The sequence below is a fragment of the Leuciscus leuciscus genome, assembly GCF_965113295.1.
Source record: "Leuciscus leuciscus genome assembly, chromosome: 10".
Classification (NCBI taxonomy): domain Eukaryota; kingdom Metazoa; phylum Chordata; class Actinopteri; order Cypriniformes; family Leuciscidae; genus Leuciscus; species Leuciscus leuciscus.
Window position 1 is genome coordinate 35,105,883 of NC_138734.1, and position 21,810 is coordinate 35,127,692.

Consider the following 21,810-nt stretch of genomic DNA (forward strand, 5'->3'; position numbering starts at 1 on the left):
AACGTTTATAAATATTTTAAATAATTATTTAAAGTAGTTCCACATGACCCATCCGCCAGCTTCCACTACTTAAATAGTGCCAAAATATACACTTCCACTTTTATTCTTTTATCTTATTGCAATTCATTGTCAATAAATAATAAATGATGATTTAAAATGATTTAATTAAAACTAATATTTATATTATATCTAGATCAAAATTAATAAAATAAGATATTGGCTACTATGAAACCACCGACACGGAAGTGACGTGTGTCGGATGGATATGCAAGTGCCTGTGTAGTGCATCATTCTTCCTTTTCTTCCGTGGCCGCCATCGAGTTAGGACCGTGGTTCCTGGCGTGCCGTGAAAACTTACTATAATGGTGAGCCCAATGAATGCTTTTTTCAATAAAGATTCTTAATTTCGTTGTTTTGCGTGTATGTACGTCATGATGAGTTGTTTTTTGGATGAAATGTTAGGCGTTAGCTATTATCCTCGCACTACAGCGAATCTCGGCAGCCATTTTGATTCAGTGCGGCGTGTATGCACGTGTAGTAGTCATGATTTGGAAGCTGACTCCAATATTCAGACGTGCTTATAAAGAACACATATTTATTCTCTTTAGAGCTCCACTTTGTGATCCAGTAGAATTTGACAGCCAAGTTGACAACACATGTAAGAACATTGTTGGAAATGTCAACTTGCGTGTTGTGGCCTAGTTTTATTGAGCCGCAGACGCTTGGCTCTTGGATCTTTAAATATTAAAGATAGTTCACTTTAAAACGACAGTTTGTCGTTTTTTCATCCTCCTGCTAACAAAAAATGAATATTAAAAGAAAGTAATACAAGCTACCTGAGGGTAAGTCAATGATGGCACATGTTTTATTTAGGCTGAACTGTTACTTTAATTCACATCACTTATCACTGTATTTACTGGTTTAATTTTCTTTATTAAAAATGGTGCTCTTGCTATGATGGTGTAATTTGCGTCTTACTCTGTGATCAGTGACAGTAGCCTGCTGTCTCATGCTGGCACAAGAGGTTGATGAAAACAAAGACTGAGCAAGATTAAAATATCTAACTAATGAATAAACCTGGAAATATGTGGAAGTTATTCATACGTCTTTTTTGTTTTAGGCTTGTGCCCGACCGTTAGTCTCGGTCTACTCCGAGAAAGGGGAGACAACTGGCAAAAATGTGGTCATGCCTGCAGTGTTCAGGGCTCCCATCCGCCCTGATGTTGTGAACTTTGTGCACACCAACATGCGCAAGAACAAGCGCCAGCCCTATGCTGTAAGCGAACAGGCCGGTGAGTGCTGTTTTAAATCCAGAGTTAAGACGTTGCTTCAATGATGATATTCCACTTCGGTCCGTGTTTCTGACAACTGATTATGATGGAAGTTCTGATGAGACTTGGTCTGTGTCTGAAATATTTCACTGTTATGATGTGATCAAATATAACTCCAAAAGATGTGTCATTTCAGGTCACCAGACCAGCGCCGAATCCTGGGGCACAGGAAGAGCCGTGGCCCGTATCCCCCGTGTGCGCGGTGGTGGTACCCACCGCTCCGGACAGGGTGCTTTCGGAAATGTATCCTGAACTAACTCGCTATTTACTTGAAGAACTTGTCAAATCTTTGATTGTAAGCAACCCTTGCTGTGATGGTGTAATTTGCGTCCGACTCTACACACAGCGACAGTTGCCTGCTGTCTTATGCTGGTGTGGAAGGTTGACGAATATTCTGAGTCTGAGCAAGTTCACATATATATTTGGGTATTAAGGGCTGTTCACACCAAGAAAAGAGCAATAGATGGGTTGAATGAGCATGTAAATCAAGTGGCCTTGTAGAAAAGCACATTCACCAAGTACTGACTTTCTCTAGTATTCTGTTTTGTTACAGCAGCTGGTCTGGGCATTTGACCAAAAGCACAGATCTTACATTGCAGTTTTCTGCGAATTGTGATGAAAGATTGTACAATTATTATTTTTTTTGACAACATGAAAATGTTTGTGTTGGTCTGAAAGATGTTAACAAATTTGCTCTGGTGTGAACATGCGTTTGGTGTGAACGAGCGTTTAGTGGGAAATGTTGACCCTTGACTCCGCTGTAGATGTGTCGTGGTGGCCGCATGTTTGCCCCCACAAAGACCTGGCGCCGTTGGCACCGCAGGATCAATGTTAACCAGAAGCGTTACGCCATCTGCTCTGCCCTGGCTGCTTCTGCTCTGCCTGCCCTGGTCTTGGCAAAAGGTGAGCGAACAAGTGCTTCATAATGCTTGAGCATTCTGCTCAATTCAGTGCAAAAGAATCCTCCGTTTGCAGAAGGGCCGAATCAAAACTATTTGGTTTTTCCCTTTCAGAAGCTGAGAATAGTAACAAATATAGAATATTTAAAAAATGACCATACTTAAACTTAATTTATTTTGTTTCCCTGACTTGTGACGAATGACAAATGTTTCAGGTCACCGCATTGAGGAGATTCCTGAAGTCCCAGTTGTCGTTGATGATAAAGTTGAAGGATACAAGAAGACTAAGGAAGCTGTGCTTCTCTTGAAGAAACTTAAGGCATGGAATGACATCAAGAAGGTGAGCTACTCTCAAACTCTTGATATTGACTGAAAATGTTGCAGTTTACCACAATTAAATATTTTGTGTATTTCTGGTCTCCAGGTTTATGCTTCTCAGCGCATGCGTGCCGGTAAGGGTAAGATGAGGAACCGAAGGCGTATCCAGCGTAAAGGACCATGCATCATCTACAACGAAGACAACGGTGTGACACGAGCTTTCAGAAACATCCCTGGTACGCAAAGTGATCTTGTATTTGACATTTGCCTCAACCTTAACACACTTAATATATGATGATGTCCACTTCTAGGTCCGTGTTTATGAATTCTATGATCTTAGTGGAAGTTCTGACTAATTGAACACAATGGATTTCATTTGTCTAGATGTAAAATCATTAACAAGGTTGTTTTTTTTTACTCAGGCGTCACACTGCAGTCCGTAAGCAGACTGGACCTGTTAAAGCTGGCTCCAGGTGGACACATCGGACGCTTTTGCATTTGGACCGAGGGTGCCTTCCGCAAGCTGGATAACCTGTACGGCACTTGGCGCAAAGCTTCCTCCCTTAAAGTTGACTACAAGTGAGTTGTAACCTTAACCTTTCATCTTATCCTTTTCTGGTTGTGCTTTGTACAACAGTGATGAACTTGTACTTAGTCCGTGTTTATGAACACAATGATAACATTTTAAGTTCTGAGTCAGCATATGGTGGAATGAATCCGCACTTGTTCAAATGCGCAACATTTTTTATATATGCATGTATATGTGTGTAGATATTGAACACAAGCTTGTGGACTTACGTTCTTGTCATGTTCCAGCTTGCCCATGCACAAAATGAACACCACAGATCTGCACAGAATCATCCAGAGTGAGGAAGTCCAGAAGGCACTTCGTCCTGCTAAGTAGGTTTTGGTTACTTTGACTGTCATTTTGCCAACATATTGCAATGATGAGATTCCTACTTCTGGTCCGTGTTTCTGACCACTGATTGTAATGGAAGTTCTGAGCCATCTTGCTTTGAATCTCAAAGGCTTACAGTACAAGTCGAGTAACGAGCCATCTTGCTTTGAATCTCAAAGGCTTACAGTACAAGTCGAGTAACTTTTATTTAATTTTATTGCAGCCGCAAAATTAATCGCAGAGTGTTTAAGAAGAACCCTCTGAAGAACCTGAGAGTGATGTTGAAGCTCAACCCATACGCCAAGACTGCACGTCGCCGTGCTATCCTGGAACACAACCCTGATGTAAGTTCCCTCATGACCAAGTCTCTTGTCTAATCACTAGCTGAGCAATTCCTAACCCTTTGAACTCTGTGCAGATCAAGGCCAAGATGCTGAAACCCAAGAAGAAGAGGGTTGTGAAGAAGACCAAGGCCCAGAAGCCGGCAGCTGCTCCGGCTCCGGCTCAAGCTTAGGGCTCATAAACAGACTGGAGTTCACAAATGCTTTTCAAATAAAACAACTGTTGAAAATTGATAAATCTGTCTTTTTTAATCCACTGCATACCACTTAAGCACTGCCACATTCAATCAGTTGTCATGTTAAATAAATCTCTTATTATAATATATAAGTTTGTATAAGTTAAATTACCTTTTTTTTTTCTCTCACTTTGAGTTAAAGACCGCACATTCACCATATTGAAATAAAGCAGAATACAAAATATAACAATGAAATGATGTAACCACTTCAGGGATAGCTGAAAATGTAAAAAGTATATCCTGATAAGTTCATATTTAGAGGGGAATCCTTTGCATTTAAGTTCCTGTGCAGTGTGTCAGCCTTTTGATAGCTTTTGCAATCAAAATGACATTGATTTGGTTGTTAAAAAAAAAAGTCTTATTGATCAAAGCGTTTAACAAACAGTATTTGACAGAACAGATTTCAAGCCCCCATCAGGTTGATGCATTGTTAATTACAGCAGTATGCTTGTTAATACTCAAGACAACATTTAAAAAAAGGTGGGGGTGGATTCAGGAGACAGCAGTTTACTGTTGGCCTCAGGGTGGAACTGGAGATGTTGTGTGAGAAGAAACACTAAATGGTTGGCTTAGAAAAAGATGGCTGCTCTCACATTCCCACACTGTGAGTTGGAGTTGCTGGCTGATTTAGCCCAATGGTGCTGCATAGCCATCCAGCAAAGTCAACCTCCTCTGCCTCAGAGTTCTTAATGAAGGCATGGACCTGAAAAAGACAATTATGTTAGATGTATGAGGTGCATTCTTGCAATAGAAAATAATATCTGTATATGAGAACTGATAGAAAAGGATTGTTCCTACCATCAGTTGCTTGAGGTCTGCTCTTTCTGCTGGATTTTTGATTAAACTAAGCAAAACAAGGAAACACATTGAGAAATAAAGTATGAAAAATGTCAAAATATTGATTAGATGGGATGCAAAATGTTTCTTGAAGTAACAATACTTTTGAGAGCAAATCTCCCTTTTTTTTTTCTTTTTTTTTTTTGCCATGTCCATTTAGGGGCTCCGTAGAACGGCAACAGATTTCAAACTGTTTTTTAGTTCAACCACCAGATGGAGCAGCAAGCTCCACTGAAGAAGCATTTGTGCATTTAGATTAGAATATGCTTTTATCCAAAGCAGCTTTCAGTGCACTGCATTTTATAAGTATCCTAGTTGCCTGGAAATCAAACCCATGACCTTAACATGCACAGCTAGTGTCGTGCTCTAATAGGTGAGCTACAGGAATAAAACTAAATGCAAATAACATTATGTTTTTGCTTACCATTTGTTAACAAAGTCTTGAAATTCTGCACCAAAGATGCTTGGTAGCTTAGGAGGTGGCTGAAAAAGGAAAAATGCTCCATTAAGCCTAAGTGAAGCAGCCAATTAATCCTCACTTTAATTAATTCACTGCCATAAAGCTGTTTAGTGGTCTTATAAGTACCACTTTAAACTTACCTCATTGACAATATAGTCAAGCAGCTCAAATATCGCCATGGGAGGTCTGCTGTCTGGACCATATGCTGACAGGACAAACAGATAAAAAATAAATCAAATGTTTTATAGTCAGAAACACCTTAAACATAATTGATCAGTTTGTACATGTTCTTGCAGATAGGATGGTAAAAAGCCACTCACACCCGCCGGGTCGACCAGGGGGCCTGGGTTTAGGGGAGGCCTCGCTGGCGGAGGGGTCACCCTCGAGGGGCTGACCAAAGATTTGCTCCAGTTCCTTGGCATCAGGTGGTGGGATAGGGAAGCGTCCAATGGCCATCTCCACTAGAGAGAGACCCATGCTCCATATGTCAGACTGGACAGAGTAGTGAGTCCCTTGAAGGCGTTCAGGCTACAGATGGACACAGAAAAACAGGGATCATACGGAGAGGAAATTAACATTATCATACAGGAAGAGATATGATGAAAAACAGGAGCCTGAACAAACAAATGGCTGCTCTGAGATACTCCAAATTAAATATTGAGGAAATAATCACAATGTCAAATAATCTAGAACCTAATTATGTTGTAGAAATAAAAAATAAAATATATATATACACTACCGTTCAAAAGTTTGGGGTCAGTAAGATTTTTTATGTTTTTAAAAGAAGTATCTTCTGCTCACCAAGGCTGCATTTATTCGATTAAAAATACAAACAAAAACAGTAATATTGTGAAATATTATTCCAATTTAAAATAGCTGTTTTCTATGTGAATATACAGTAAAGTGTAATTTATTCCTGTGATCAAAGCTGAATTTTCAGCATCATTACTCCAGTCTTCAGTGTCACATGATCCTTCAGAAATCATTATAATATGATGATTTGATGCTCAAGAAACATTTATGATTATTATCAATGTTGAAAACAGTTATTTACATTTTTATTTCATGATGCTATGATGAATAGAAAGTTCAAAAGAACAGCATTTATCTGAAATCTAAAGCTTTTGTAACACTAAACACTACCGTTCAAAAGTTTGGGGTCAGTAAGAATTTTTATTTTATTTTTGGGGGAAATAAATAAAATAAATCAATACTTTTATTCATCAAGGATGAGTTAAACTGATCAAAAGTTACAGTAAAGACATTTATAATGTTAGAAAATATTCTATTTTAAATAAATGCTGTTCTTTTGAACATTCTATTCATCAAAGAATTTTTAAACTATTGATAATAATAATTGATAATAATAATTAATGTTTCTTGAGCATCAAATCATCATATATGATGGTAGATAGACAGGTATATATATATATATATATATATATATATATAGGTAGATAGATAGACAGATAGATAGACATAGATAGATAGATATAGATTTTTTTTTTTTTTTTTTGCTGAGAATGTAAACTTACAGACATATAGGACCTGGTGCCCACAAACGAATTGGCCATGGAGTCAATGAGTTGTCCGCTCACACCAAAGTCACACAGCTTGATCTCACCACGCGAGTTCACCAGGATGTTGGATGGTTTAACATCTGCAAGAAAAGGAAAAGGTCTTCCCTTCAGTAAATACTGTGTCAACAGAAAGAGTAAATGAACAAATGACGGTTTGAGATAGCGTGACTCCAATCACCTCTGTGCATGATCTTGTGTTTCTCCCGCAGGTAGGAAAGGCCTTTTATCACCTGCATGAATGGAAAGAAAACAGGTCCAGAAACATAGAGCATTGTACTTCAGCCTTATTTTTTTGGAAACAGTCCACAAGAGATCGAGGATATTTTTGAGATAGGTTACAGAGATACTGACCGCAATGCTAACTTTGCCCAGTATTTGTTCTGGGATCTTGCCTGCTTTCTTCAGGGACTGATCCAGGGAGCCGCCATCCTAAAAAAAAGAATTCGATGGATATATATTCAGCAGTTGTGAAATACTATTCCAATTTAAAATAACTGTTTTCTATTTAATATATTTTAAAGTAATCTATTCCTGTGATGTCAAAGCTTAATTTTCAACATCATTACTCCAGTCTTCATCGTCACATGATCCTTCAAATATCATTCTAACATGCTGATTTGATGCTCAAGAAACTTTTCTTATTATTATCAATGTTGAAAACAGTTGCGCTGCTTAATATTTGGTATCATTGAAACCATGATACTTTTTTTCTTTCTGAGGATTCTTTGATGAATAGAAAGTAAAAGGAACAGCATTTATTTGAAATATCAGTTTGAATAAATTTGATGGATCCTTGACAAATAAAATTATTAAAATCTTACTGACCGTAAACTACTGAACTTAATATATTTAGATAAACTCTCTCATTTTCCTCTGTATTATGTTTGACACCGAGAGAGGACACAGTACCATGTTCTCCATGCATATGCTGATCTCTCCATCACTGTAGAAAGCCCCGTAGAAGCCCACTATGTAGGGAGAGTTACATTCATGCAGCACCTGCAACTCTCTGATGATCTGATTCCTTATCGCTGGCTTGATCTCGAGGTGGATCAACTACATGAAAATAAGAAAAAGTGAAAAAATAGGTTTGTTTTAATAAAAACCAACCCCTGAAATTGAAGAAACATTGACATATTTTGACTTTATTTAATGTTTAACATTCATCCTGATGTTTACCATGTTGCGATTTTGTCTTAATAAGTGCAGTACAAAGCATAATTCTGAAGCCTCATTAATTTCCTTCAGTACCAGGCTCTACCAGGCTCTCTGTAATTACCAGGGGTGTCTGCATTATACAGTTAGCTGATAAGGAGGAGTTACTTCTCTGCATGCATACTGTCAGTTCTTTGTTTCATGTATGCTGTAAATGAGTTGTTTGGAGTTCAGCTTGTTTTCTTCCCTGGGAGCTCTCATATTAAAACCATTTGTTTCATCACAGTATGTAGTGGACTACTGGTAATTTGGCTTTAATAGTAGATGTCTTTTCTTGGACACGTTTTTTAAGTGTTATTTGACTCAAATGCAATTAGCATATAGTATCCATTCAGCATGCTAAGAACAGAATGTCATGGTTTTTTGCTGCAATCTCTTAAAGTCTTCCAATCTATAAAAAGACATGATGACATGAATAGCTGAAGCTGAGCTCTAAAACGGCATCTGATCGATTCAAGGCTGGAAAAGACAATCAATGGACTTCAGTGACCTTTCTTACAAACTTGAAGCTGAAACTGAAATATAAAGTTTGCTTCACCATAACTTACCTTCCTGGCCATGATGAAGCCTGAGGGTCTGTGTAAGACCTTGAAGACCACTCCTCCATTGCCTGCACCCAACTCACAAATCTTCTCAAAGTCATCATCTTTTAACTCTCCAACCTTCTGCTTTTGGGTAAGGAAAGCTTCCAGGCGTTTCTTCTGCTGCTCATCCAGTTCCAGTTCCTCTAGCTTCTTCTGCAGAGCTTCCAGATTTGTTCTAACACAAACACAGACAGAAATGAATTTAATTTCTAAAATGCTGAAGCTAAATGGCTTAATCAACAAATCAATACAGTAATGAGAATTTGCAGTGGTCCTCCCTATTCATTTCGTTATGCCAAAATGTTCTTACTTCCAAAAATGTCATACTTTTAAATATGTAATGAATTTTCTTCAACAGTTGAATCACCCTGACATATTTTTTTTCAAAACTTTCAAAATGAATTTTAATTCAATATATAAATAAATGCTCATCACAGGATATGTGTATTCAAGTCATCATATTTTTAGATGCATTACATTTTTAATGTATGTTTGATTACATAAACAGAACAAAACTGCATCATGTCATGACACCTTTTCCATTTTTCAAACTACAGTGCAGTTTCGTTATTGTGAACTAAAACTTAAGCTATTAAAAATAATTTTCATTTATTGAAATAAGCTGAAAAAAAATGTATATTGCCTTGGCATCTAACTGAAAAAAAGCTGAAGTTTAAGTACTAAAATTACACAAACAATTATATAAAAATAAATTAAAGCTAAATAGAAATATAAAAAAACACTAATGACAAAATGACTAACAACAAAATTACTAAAAACAAATTAAAATGAAAACTGAAAATATAAAAATAAAAGCCATTTCAAATTAAGAATAAATTATATAATAGTATATAAAATCGTTCACAATATTAAAGAATAGCAGAGTTCACACCACAGCTATAACGATAACGGCACCGAGAAAACGATATAGATGGAATCACTTTCAGATTTTATCCAGCTGATGAACGATAAAAACATTGACAGCCAATCAGAATCCATCCTGCTGTAACGAGCTCAAGCATTTAAAGCGGCAGACAAGCCCGTGTTTAGAATAAACAGAATGATATGTGGATGCTACTAGCAGTGATGGGAATAACGGCGTTATAAATAAACGGCGTTACTAACGGCGTTATTTTTTTCAGTAACGAGTAATCTAACTAATTACTGCTTCCTCCATTACAACGCCGTTACCGTTACTGTCAATAAAAATGCGGCGTTACTTTAATTGAGCTCACTGAAGCGGTTTTCATCCGAGTAGGCTCTCTCTCAGCCATGGGAGCTGCAAAGTTTTTTCTCTGGTGTGTGAGTGTTTATGAGGCGCGGGACTCGACAAAAGCGAGGCGAATGCCGCGAGCGTGCTCGACAGTGCACGAGAGAGACCGAGTGTGTCCGAGAACGCGCTCGACAGTGCGCGAGAGAGACCGAGTGTGTCCGAGAACGCGCTCGACAGTGCACGAGAGAGACCGAGTGTGTCCGAGAACGCGCTCGACAGTGCACGAGAGAGACCGAGTGTGTCCGAGAACGCGCTCGACAGTGCGCGACAGAGACCGAATGTGTCCGAGCATAAATACTTTATTTATAAATAAATTACACATATCAGCATTTGAATAATCTCTGTAGCATATTGGTATCATATGCAATGTTTTAATTAGTTTATATAACATAAACTCCAAAATAACCTGCAGGGAACGTTCAAACATAGGCCTATTTGTTTGAAGGTTGTGAGCACGTGCGGCAAACACGACTAGAATTTGGCTAAAATAACCTCTGATAATGACGTTCTCTGTAGGTTATAAAAATAAACCCCCAAAAGATTATATTGTATTATTATTATTTATGTTGATACATTGTTCAGTATTATATTGAAAGCTCTTTTTGTTAAACTTACTATTGTGAGGAAGAAAATACTTCAAGTAGGCTATACAGAATGTCTACCAGTTGTAAAGGTGTGTGAGTTTTATCATTTTAATTATATGCACTAGTGTATGTATATTTTTATTAGGCTACTATTTATTTATTTTTGGTACATTTCTTAAGAAGCATAATTTATTTTTAGACTTATTTGTTGGCCAGTTGTGGTCTGTGCAATAAATATTAAAAGTTCTAAACCATCTATTGTTTTATTGTTGCACTATAGTAATGATACTATTTTAATATTTAAATTAATAGGTGTCTCTCACATTGTCCCACAGCAACATTAAAATAGTGTAGATTAGTGTACAATGTTTTATAATAATAAGATGTTCTATTTAGTGTCAATTTCATTCATTTAACATTTCATATTGGGGGTATCCAAGAAATTTCTTATATTTAAACTTTTTAAAAAAAAATTTAAGTAACGCAATAGTTACTTTCCCTGGTAATTAGTTACTTTTGTAATGATGTAATTCAGTTACTAACGCAGTTACTTTTTGTGAGAAGTAACTAGTAACTATAACTAATTACTTTTTTTAAGTAACTTGCCCAACACTGGCTACTAGTTATCTTTATAGTTATCGTTCTTAGTGTGAATGGGCCTTTATTCCTGCTTTTTTGTTAAACATTAATGTCAATCTACAAGAAGGATTCCTCTTTAGAGATAAGTAAAAACATAAGAAGACAAATTATTGCATGCTGAAACACATTCCCATCCTTAAGGAAGAAAACATGTAGAAATATTGAATATGCTATTGTACAAAGTGGTGGGAAGGCTTTATAACATCTTCTTCCTAAAGTTCTGTTTGAGGAAACAGTGAGTTCCTCTAAGCATGCGAGAGCCTTTCCCTTGGCCCTGTTGTCATGGTGATGTATTTCCTTAGCTTTCTGCTGGAAGAGTGAACTTCCGTGACCCTCTGCTCTCCATCCTCTCTGCATCTCCTTCAACACCACTGTTCTTCACCATGGCTTAACTGCATCTACCAAGTGGATTTTTCAAACGAACCAATTAAAAGTCTTACGATTATGATGTTGATACCAATTATGAATTATTTAAACATAACTTTTCATGCAGCTTGTGTGCCACACGTTGCAAACATCTGTGATGCGGCTGTATCTTAAAATGAATGTTTTCAGAACCATCGGACACTATGAGCCTCAAGGGCTTTTAAGCATTGAGCCGATTCAGATGGAAAACATGTTGTCCTGCTGCTGAACAATGTTTCAGGCCACAATAATTGACACTCACACATAAATTTACATCAAACCGTGCTGATCAGTCCGCAACATATTGCAACACGCTTTGCTCCAGGACAGACAGCACGACTCAGGTGGATGAGAGCAGCGCAAGTACTCCAGGATGTCTTTATCTAATCTATATGCAGAACGAGGCAAAGTGTTTTCATTTTTGACAGCAAGGCCAGTTATAACCATGGTTACGAGGCTGCTGTGTGGGTGTAAGTGGGTGGCGTGGATGAGCTGTGGTGGAGACGTGATAATGGTGAAGGACGCACAAGATGCCAGAGTGGAGAAAAATACTTGTGGAACTTGTGTTGCATGTAGGAGGGCGAACAATGACTCCATATCCAGAGTGATTCCACTGCAAGATTTTTTTTTTTTTTTTTTGCTGGCCTAGTCAGACCAGTAGTTCAAATTTTTACTTGCCAATGCCATGCCAACATTTTTTTTTGCCCCATCACAAAAAAAGATACATTTAATTTTTTGTAACATTTTAATTTGGTTTATAATTTACCATGTTTAATTTTTTGCTTGGTTTTTATTTTTCAGTAATATCTGAAGATTATCTTTATTTATTATATTATAATAAAAACAACATGAATCATTTCTGGAACACAATGACAACTACATATAAAATGCATAACAAATTCATTATTTATAATTTGAAAAATTGGTTAATAAAATGCATAACAGCAAAATTGACAACATTGTTCAATACATCACAAAAAACTCAGATGATAAAAGGGTACTTCAACGGGGGGGGGGGAATCAGTGCTACCCGATGACAGAGAAATAGAGCTGTTGCCTTCCCTTTTGCCAAATAGGTAGGAAAACTGCAACCGAAATCGCATTCTTCCCTACAATATAGTAGGCGAAAAACAGCATGTGACAAAAGAAGTATGTCCGAATTCACAGTACTCATAAAAGATTAGGCAAAAAGTACCCGGATGACCTACTTCTTCTAGTGAGATTCTGAAGTGTGCATCCGATGGACACTTTACTATCCCATGAGGCCACGAGAGAGGATTTATGAATGGCAGTGAAGTGACGAAACCCTGGTAGGTCACATGATAATGACAACATCCCGAATGTCCACATTACCATCATACTACACACATTCATGCTATTAAGAACATATTTTTTTTAGTGGTCGTGAAGTGATTACTAATTCAAAATAAGTACCTACTCAAAAGGGTATGCGATTTCGGACGCAACCTTACACCCATAATGTCGTTCCAAACCCGCAAGACTTTCATTCATCTTCAGAACACAAATAATGTCAGTTGAGAAGCTGTCTATGGAGGGACAGAAATCGCTCAAATTTCATTAAAAATATCTTCATTTGTGTTCCGAAAATGAACAAAAGTCTTATGGGTTTGGAACGAAGTAATAAATAATTCAATCCTACTATGCAGTGAATTATTTAGTCTACCCTTTGATACACCACAAAAAGGGCAAATTCTTTCTGAGAAAAGATACAAAATTGCATAAGCTACTTATGGTTTGAGATTCAAACACAGAAAAGCCTCTGAAGGCCCAAGAAGAGTACTTGAAAGAATCATAACTTCAATTCCATTTTTTTCAAGCGTTTTTGAAGATGTGTGTGTGGATACAGTATGATCAAACACAGGAAATAAGTGGTCAACTTCACATGTCGTACCTTGGAATGTGAATGTAAACACTAGGGAGCGCCGGGATCAGCTGAGGTTAGACAGAAGCAAACCATTTTTCCGCTAGGGAGGTGCACAAAACCTGAGATTATGTTCTGTGGTCAATATTTAACTATACGCTCCATAAATCATTCCTGTGGATACATCTGTGTTGTCATCAATTTAAACTCAGACATAAGCACATTAAAAGAAGAGAATTAGGGAACAGGTAGGGAATGTATGGGAATAATCAAGCTCTTTTTTTATGCACTATAGAGCATTCATACACCCAGCAGTGCTCTTAAGTAAAATGGAGAGCAGCAGATGGTGCCATGGTGTGTGAGTGGTGTGATTGTGTAACACTGTAACATTGTGTGGTTTCCTACTGATTATTATCTTGAAAAGACACAATGCAGCATAGAGCTCATGGGAAACAATAGCAGCAGAGGTACTGCTGCCAATGGAGAGAGATGAAACAAAATTGGCAGCATACAAAATTAGCATAGCCAAGTGCCAAATGTAAGTAAAACTGGCTTTGGCAAATTACTAAAACAAGGTTACTAGTCATTTGGACATCATACATACAATACATAAATACAACATATTGCAAGTCAGACACTTTTTTCTAATATGAATGACACAAGCGAAAATGAAAATGTATACTATTACATGTTCCACAAAAACATTGAGCTGTTTTCAACATTGATTATAAGAAATGTTACTTGAGCACCACATCAGCCTATTAGAATATAACAATTTAAAGGAATAAATTACATTTTTAAATAGATTAAAATAGAAAACGTTCATTTTAAACTGTAGTTTAAATTACAGTTTATAATGCATTTTTGATCAAATAAATGCAGCCTCTGTGAGCATAAGAGACTCCTTTCGAAATGTTAAAAAATCGTACAGACCCCAAACTTTTGAACGGTAATGTATATGTGGTGAGACACACTGAACGTAGAATATTGGTTTGCATTAAGTCACCAAAACAAAAAAGACGAAGAAGAAAATCATATCCGGTCTTAAAAAACTTAAGATAATATTTATGACTGGTAAATCAATTTACTCATCATTGGAGGCAGTTACAATTGCATTCATATTTCTAATTTACATAATTAGTAAATGCATTAAAGAGGTGATGCATATGAAGTTCTTCTCAAGCGATAAGCAGGAACTTAGAAAAGAATATAACAGCACTCTTTCCACGACAGATTTAAAGCAGAAACTTCTAGGAAAAAAGTGTTGTCACAGTATTTAACATTCCACTGAGCCTCCCTCAATAACACTGACTTCCACAGGATTGAATCACCACTACACACACACACACACACACACACACACACACACACACACACACACACACACACACATTCCAAAGCGAGCTCGCCTCAGCCTGTCCTGCTCTTCAGGAAGGAATGTAATTGTACTTTACCGTCATTCTCCCAAACATCACTTCTGCAGCACTATTATAGCACAGCTAATACTTCTTATTTATGTAGAAATAATAACCATTTTCTATATACCAGACTGAAACTTTATCCTCAAATAATGAATAGTCTCTTAATGCCAAATGGAGAGACTACAAGAGGGGAAAGTGTCTGAGCCCTCAAATGAGCCCGACGAAACAAGAGGCAATGACATGCACCACTGGCTCAGGCTGTGAGGATTGCCACTGGCTCGACATCAAGAGGAAAAAAATCACAGGTCTGCCAAACGAAGGTATAGCACTGACAGAGGTGGTCCTCACTGTCACCATATCTGTCTGTGGGGATGTGAAGCAGGCAAACAAATCAATACGCCATCACTTGTATCTATATGGTGGTCAGTTTAAAAATCCTCCGTAATCACATACTGAGATAAACTGGTGGATACTTGAGCTCAGAGAATGCTGTGACATTAATTAAACATATCCATCAGGATCAACAAAACACAGAGTTGTGGCCTCTACACTAATTTATGTCTGAACCACATACTAGAGGACAGCAGTGTTGTGTGTGTTGGCTGCTCTGTCCAAATGTGATAAGCTATTCTCATTGATCTTAGTGGCAGGAGATGCAGCACTTTTATGTTCACCTGATGGATACTAAACAACACTGATATATGGGTCATTCCACAAACAGTGTGTTCCTCATTAAAATGACTAACAATACATAACTGAGGCCATCTTTTACTGTGTTAAAATGGACATTTTTCTAAGCACAGCTAAAAAAACATTCAATAACACTATATACTGGGGTCAAAAGATGTCTCTTATGCTCAAGGCAGCATTTATTTGTTGATAAATAATGAAAACAGAAATACTGTGAACTAAAACCGCCCCTAGCATCCTCAAACCTGTTACAAGTCTCATAGCTATATTCCAACATTCCAATCTATTAAGTTAGCTTGATATGGCCCAATGCAATTTATTAACGTGTAAAGACTTAATATTGAGTAATATTATTAATTTGACAGCCCTAACACTTGAACGATGATGACACCAGTTTTTTGCAGAGCTGCTTTAGCTGATTCAACTTTCTTGATTGACAAATTTTGCAACACCGGTTATTGAATTTATTGAACTGAATTGAGCTGAATAATGATACTACTGTCTTCTGTAGTCATTTTATACTCTATGAAGTTTTTAAACTTTACTGAATCAATGCTGAACTGACTTAAGCTGAATAATGATACTGTTGTTTTCTGTAAAGCTGATTTACCGCAGAATTTGTCTCATATTTGATTAAGTTTATATGACCGGCATTTTCCTGTTTAGTACTTTGAAGCTGCTTTGAAACAATCTGTCTTGTATAAAGCAAGGTGACTTGATTTGACATTATCTGATTGAATGTTTAAAATTTGACAGTTAAAATCACTTTATTAAATTTAAAAAGTCACCCAATTTTGTAAAATGACCCCCCATTTGTGGTATTATGTAAGTCAACTAATAATGACCTTACAATTCATTCGTGGGCTTTAATTCTGTTGACACTTGCAAACACCAACACACCCACCCTTAAAAATATCCACAATTGAATGCCCAATAAATCAGATTAAGCAATGCCAAATCTATGAAGTATTCCTGTTAGTGTCAAACAATATTCTTAAGGAGCCAAACAATCCATGAATTAGCCTAAGCAACTTAAAGTGAACGTGAAGTCTTCTAATAGCTTATTCGCCATGAAATGGCATCGTAAGACTGACGCCAACTCACTCTGTGGCCCCGGTTCCGTTTACAGCGTTCCCATCTGGAATTGGGTTCAGCTGGATCGGCTCTGGCTTCCTCCTTTTTTGCATGATGAATCCTGATAGCTGGCTTCTCGGCAGTGAAAAGAAAAAATTCAAACAGGAGCAATCTGATCCGCAGACTACACCAACTCGCCCACAGAGCAATGATGCATAAGCTATGAATAGCCTATCACACCCTACCAATCGCGGTTTGCTTTAAAATAAATATATAAATAAAGACAGAATGCTGTCAGCGACCACCTCGCGTGGTCCTCTGACAGGAAGGACGAAGGCTGTTTCGAAGAATAGATTATTCACGGAGAAACGGAGTATTTCTAGAGGTGGACGACTGTAGAGGATGGGTACTGTGAGATTGTCTCTTGTCTTTACGTCATGAAAATATTTACATCTGTCTTCCGGACAGCATGAACGCGTGTGGAGAAGGACTCCATCTGCTGGTGTGAATGCCTTATTACGCCAGATTTATTTTCAATAAGCCTGCCTGCTAATTAAAACTAAGAAATTTCAACAATCTATCGTCAGCATCCAGACTTTTTATGCGTTTATGTATCAGAATATAGACCTTCGAAATAATTGATAGCATATTTACAACTTTTACACAGCCAGACTTTCAGACCTCCTATATAAAAAGCTATAAAGTTTGATCACATTTATTCTTGTCTGATCTAATTATTGTTTATTCATAATCGTTTATGATAATTCTTCTCTGTGGACCCCCTGCAGATCTTTCCCTGGTTGAAAACCCTGGCAATAGATGATACAGCCAGGTGTGTAGAAAAGTATTAAATAGTAATACTATTACTATTACTAGTCAGTTACTTCCCAACTGCATGAGACCGGAATGGCAATATACTATTATAGTATATTGCCATTCAGGTCTCATGCAGTTGGGAAGTAACTGACTATTACAAGTTTGAATTGACTTTAAAGTGAAAAGTCCCTGCTGCAAAACAAACAGCTCATATAACTTCCATAAAAGTGTTATTTTAATAGAAAAGCAGAAGCCTGTGCCTGTGGTGAAGCACATTTACACTGGACTAGATGTACATACATAATAAAATAATCACATATAACCAACACATTACATTCTGCGTTATATTTTTTTTTTGATGGTCTTACATCCTTAACTCTTTGAAAATAATGGTTGATTTGTTGCCTTTTGTCGCTATATAGGACCTATTTAAGGATGCATTTAAGAGTTGGTTTCGTTCAACTCTATTGATTGATTTTGTATGAAAAATTATTTTAAAAACACAATTTAACCAGTTTAAAATTATAAAGAGAAAAAAAAACATATTGGTTGAGAAAAGTCAGATCCATGTCTATATTATGTCTCACTGTGTGTAACCGTTATTATCATGCAAGATGGACATGTCCACCAGAAAATAAAAACAATTCCAGAATGATGTCCCTATACAATACAATACTATCGAAAATAAAGATCAAAGATCTATTACAAAATGGACAAATATTTTTTCAAATAACATTTTACAGTAAGGGCAACCAGCCCCATTTGGAGATTAAACATAGATGTATACAAATCTTCTCTACACTCCTCAAGGCCTTAAATCTGTCTGCAGCTTAGTAAACAGATGCATCTCTTTTGCTCCTTCCAAGTTTTGTCTTTCTCAGCATTTATCTATGTTCATGCCGGAACCAGTCCAGATTCAGCCTAATTACTTATCTCTGCTCATACCGTCCTTTCATCTACTGCACATTTTATAGCTTTTGTGGTTGATATTATTCCTAAGCATACAATATAGATTATTCCCATCTGTACTCTCATGAAAAATGTCAAATAGAGAATTAATTCTAAGGTCATTTGTGCATTACCAGGCCTACTAAGCATGATAAATAAATGTTTAGCCATCATTTCTGAATAAGCATTTAGCTGCGTCTGTCTTGACTCTTAACAATTGTACATTGTAAACACTAAACAGTAAACTAAAGCCTTTTCTAACTATAAGCATAATTTATCAGCAATTTACTCAATTCACTGCAACAGGCAGATTTGCTCTGTCAGCATTCTTGATAGGCTCCCCCCTGTGATTTCATAAAAAGCAGATCTGGATAATTACTGAATCTGCATTTAGGTATGCAAGAAATCATGTCCTCTTAGGAACTGCAGATATTATTAAAATTGAAGAGTTGTCAAATTAAAGATGCATAACTTTGAAAAAGAGTAAGCAAAAACAGAAAATGATATTTATTAGCTGAAATTGATCCACTGTTATAAATGGTCTCGTCCTTTAATTTTTTTAAAGAAGGTCATTTTTATTCAGTACATGTTCAGTGTAGATCTGGAATCTAGGAATTTACTTGCATAGATTATCTAAGATCTTTTATTGTCTGCATTGTCTTGTCTTGTGGAGCTACGGTACTGAAGGATCTGTTGAAGGAGGAGCCCTGGATTCAGGTTAGACTCTTTTTTATTTTATACCACATTAAAATCACCATGAAATCAAAATTGACAATTCTTATTTAAAAAAATAATAATAATATTGCAGTATCTATTCTAAATGATTTATCTGTCCAGATCATTTTTATAATTTTTTTAATTCATATGTTCTCGTTATCATAAGTGATGACCTAAGTATTTGGCACAACCACTGGAGAACCTGTCACTCACAGAGACGCTCACTTCAGAGCCAATGGGTGGAGCTTGACATTCCCCTAGCCCATAACCCTATCGCTAAACATAACTCCACCCATTTGATCCACAGAGGTGGAGCTGGACTAGGTCAAGATCCACCCACTACATCCAAAGAGGGGGAGCTGGGCTTCATTTGACTCTGCAATGAGCACCACTTACATTCAGAGATCTCAGCAATAGCAAACCACAACGTTCCAATATATTCCCGATGGACAAAATCAAGTCCTGCCCTACATTTTTTCAGAAGCCGTTTCATTCGGATGTATGTCACAACAGGGAAGAAAAATACTATGGCAGCTTATGCCGACTTTAAGATTGATATGGAAGATATTGTGTAAATAAAATCTATTGTAAAATGATTAATTAATGTTTTAAAGTAAATGGATGAAAACGGGGGATGCACCGACATGAAAATTTACCGATTTGGCTAATACCGATAACCGATAATTCTTTGTATTTGAAAACCGATAACCGATACATTGACAAATCTAAATTTAAAGTGCAGATTTTTGCTGCACTTGTTGCACTGAACTGTATTTTTCTTTTCATATCCAATCATATTTCAAGCCATTCAAAAACATCATGGAGAACAGTCATCTGAAGTGTCTCAGCTGAAGGAAATAATCCATTAGTTATTGGCTTTAATATATCTGCCAAATTTTCTTATCTCATTCAAAATTATCATATGTTGGCCAATAGCCTACCAATATGGTGGCCGATATATCTTGCATCCCTAATGAAAACAATATATAAGGGTGTATTCATTTTTGTCATTGAGATGACTTGGAAAACGTGTCCCAAATAATCAACCTGAATATATGAAGAAATAATTTCTGTTTGTTCAACATCATTATGATATTAAGGCAATTTGACACACTAATTTGCAACCCATATTTAATTTTGGAATCTAATGTGGTCTATCTGATATGCAGGATCTGTACCATGGCATAGTAGGGAATTGATTGGATGGTTAAAAGTTGGTTCCCAGTGTTAATCACAAAAGCACAATAGAATAGACCATATTTTTTTGCCTATTGTATGGGAAGTACGCGTATTATTATTTTACATCGTCCAGTTATTTGAAGAGCACTTTTTCTTTTGAGAATTTTCAGTGTGGACATACTGGGCCTACTTACAATATTTATCCTATCCTCCTGAGACCCAGAAAAAAAAAAGTTTTTTGAATGTAGTTTTTTTTCATGTCATCACATTGTTTAGAGCATAAGAAACATTTTTGAAAAATAATATTTTATTCATATGTTATGCTCTTTCCTCTGTAGTGGACACCAGGACTAAGTTGTTTAAAAAATAAAATTATATGTATAGGCAAAAACAATGGAATTTTTTTTTCTCAATCACCAATACATTTTGGGGTTTCAGGATTTTTTTTAACCAAAATTTGTATAAAGATGATTCTCAACTATGTTATGAAAGATATAACGGAATGAATTGATACACCATTTTACTTTATGCAATATGTGGGTAAAATGGCCATAAATTAATATTCCCATTCAATGCAATGTATCTATACACTGTATCTAATTTGCACATTAATGTGTTCTTGGAGCAACATTTAATGAAAAAATAAGTGTAATAATTGGCAACATTTTAATAATAATATCTAATATTAAATTGGAACATTGATGTATAATTTATTTCCATATTCACTTGTTGTGTCTCCCCAAATGCCTGATAAACAAGATTTAAGTCCTGATGTCCTCTACAGTGGACACGTATGAAATCAATGCCCTGTTCTGTAACAGAACGTTTTTTTTTTTTTTTTTAAACCCCATAACATTTTCCTGAGATGTCGGTTTATGAAATACAATTTGAAAGGTAGTCCGATTTAAATTATAATTACAATATATTATCATATTTCTTACATTTGATCACTAAATTAATGTCAGACATTTTTAAAGACCAAGGAGAAGTTGTTTTCATGGTGAAACCTCCAAACATTTGGTATCTCTGAAAAGTCCTGAATGTGCTCTTTACAGGACACCCAGGATGTGACATGTGACATGTATGATGCCAGAGAAATTCACTAAAATATAATGTCCACTACAGTGGATAAAAGTATATTCCTGGGTCCCAGGAGGCTATAGAAAATTGCAAAGAATAGTAGTTCACTGTATACAGCCTATGGCCTATAGGCTGTACAGTGAACTACTATTCTTTGCAATTTTCTATAGGATAAATATTGTAAGTAGCCTAGGCCTAGTATGTTCACACTGAAAATTCTTTACTAATATTGTGGTTTTGCTTTAAGTTTAACAATAAAAGTTCACCGAGAACGGGTTTTCACCAAATAAACGTGTATGTGTTGTTTACAAGTGCTTGCAGTTTCAGCACCATGATCTCTGACGTCACGTGAGTTTAAAATGAGGCCGCGCGAGAGGCAGAAACATTCGGCAACAGTGTCGGT

General features: G+C 36.5%; 2 protein-coding genes across 2 annotated transcripts; one reads left to right on the forward strand and one right to left on the reverse strand.

Annotated features, from left to right (window-relative positions):
* The first annotated feature begins 222 nt into the window (after positions 1 to 222).
* On the forward strand, positions 223 to 4,025 carry rpl4 (ribosomal protein L4). The gene is made up of 10 exons (XM_082181588.1): positions 223 to 365; positions 1,121 to 1,292; positions 1,468 to 1,574; positions 2,096 to 2,234; positions 2,446 to 2,570; positions 2,655 to 2,784; positions 2,971 to 3,127; positions 3,365 to 3,448; positions 3,670 to 3,790; positions 3,865 to 4,025. Exons 1-10 carry the CDS (start codon positions 363 to 365, stop codon positions 3,958 to 3,960), a joined length of 1,134 nt encoding a protein of 377 aa, XP_082037714.1. The 5' UTR covers positions 223 to 362; the 3' UTR covers positions 3,961 to 4,025.
* On the reverse strand, positions 4,011 to 17,102 carry map2k1 (mitogen-activated protein kinase kinase 1). The gene is made up of 11 exons (XM_082181587.1): positions 16,698 to 17,102; positions 8,664 to 8,874; positions 7,810 to 7,956; positions 7,252 to 7,329; positions 7,079 to 7,130; positions 6,856 to 6,980; positions 5,641 to 5,848; positions 5,461 to 5,525; positions 5,285 to 5,343; positions 4,822 to 4,867; positions 4,011 to 4,726 (listed from the first exon to the last, which is right to left on the reverse strand). The coding sequence occupies exons 1-11, from the start codon at positions 16,778 to 16,780 to the stop codon at positions 4,613 to 4,615; spliced, it is 1,188 nt and encodes a 395-aa protein (XP_082037713.1). The 5' UTR covers positions 16,781 to 17,102; the 3' UTR covers positions 4,011 to 4,612.
* Positions 17,103 to 21,810: the final 4,708 nt, after the last annotated feature.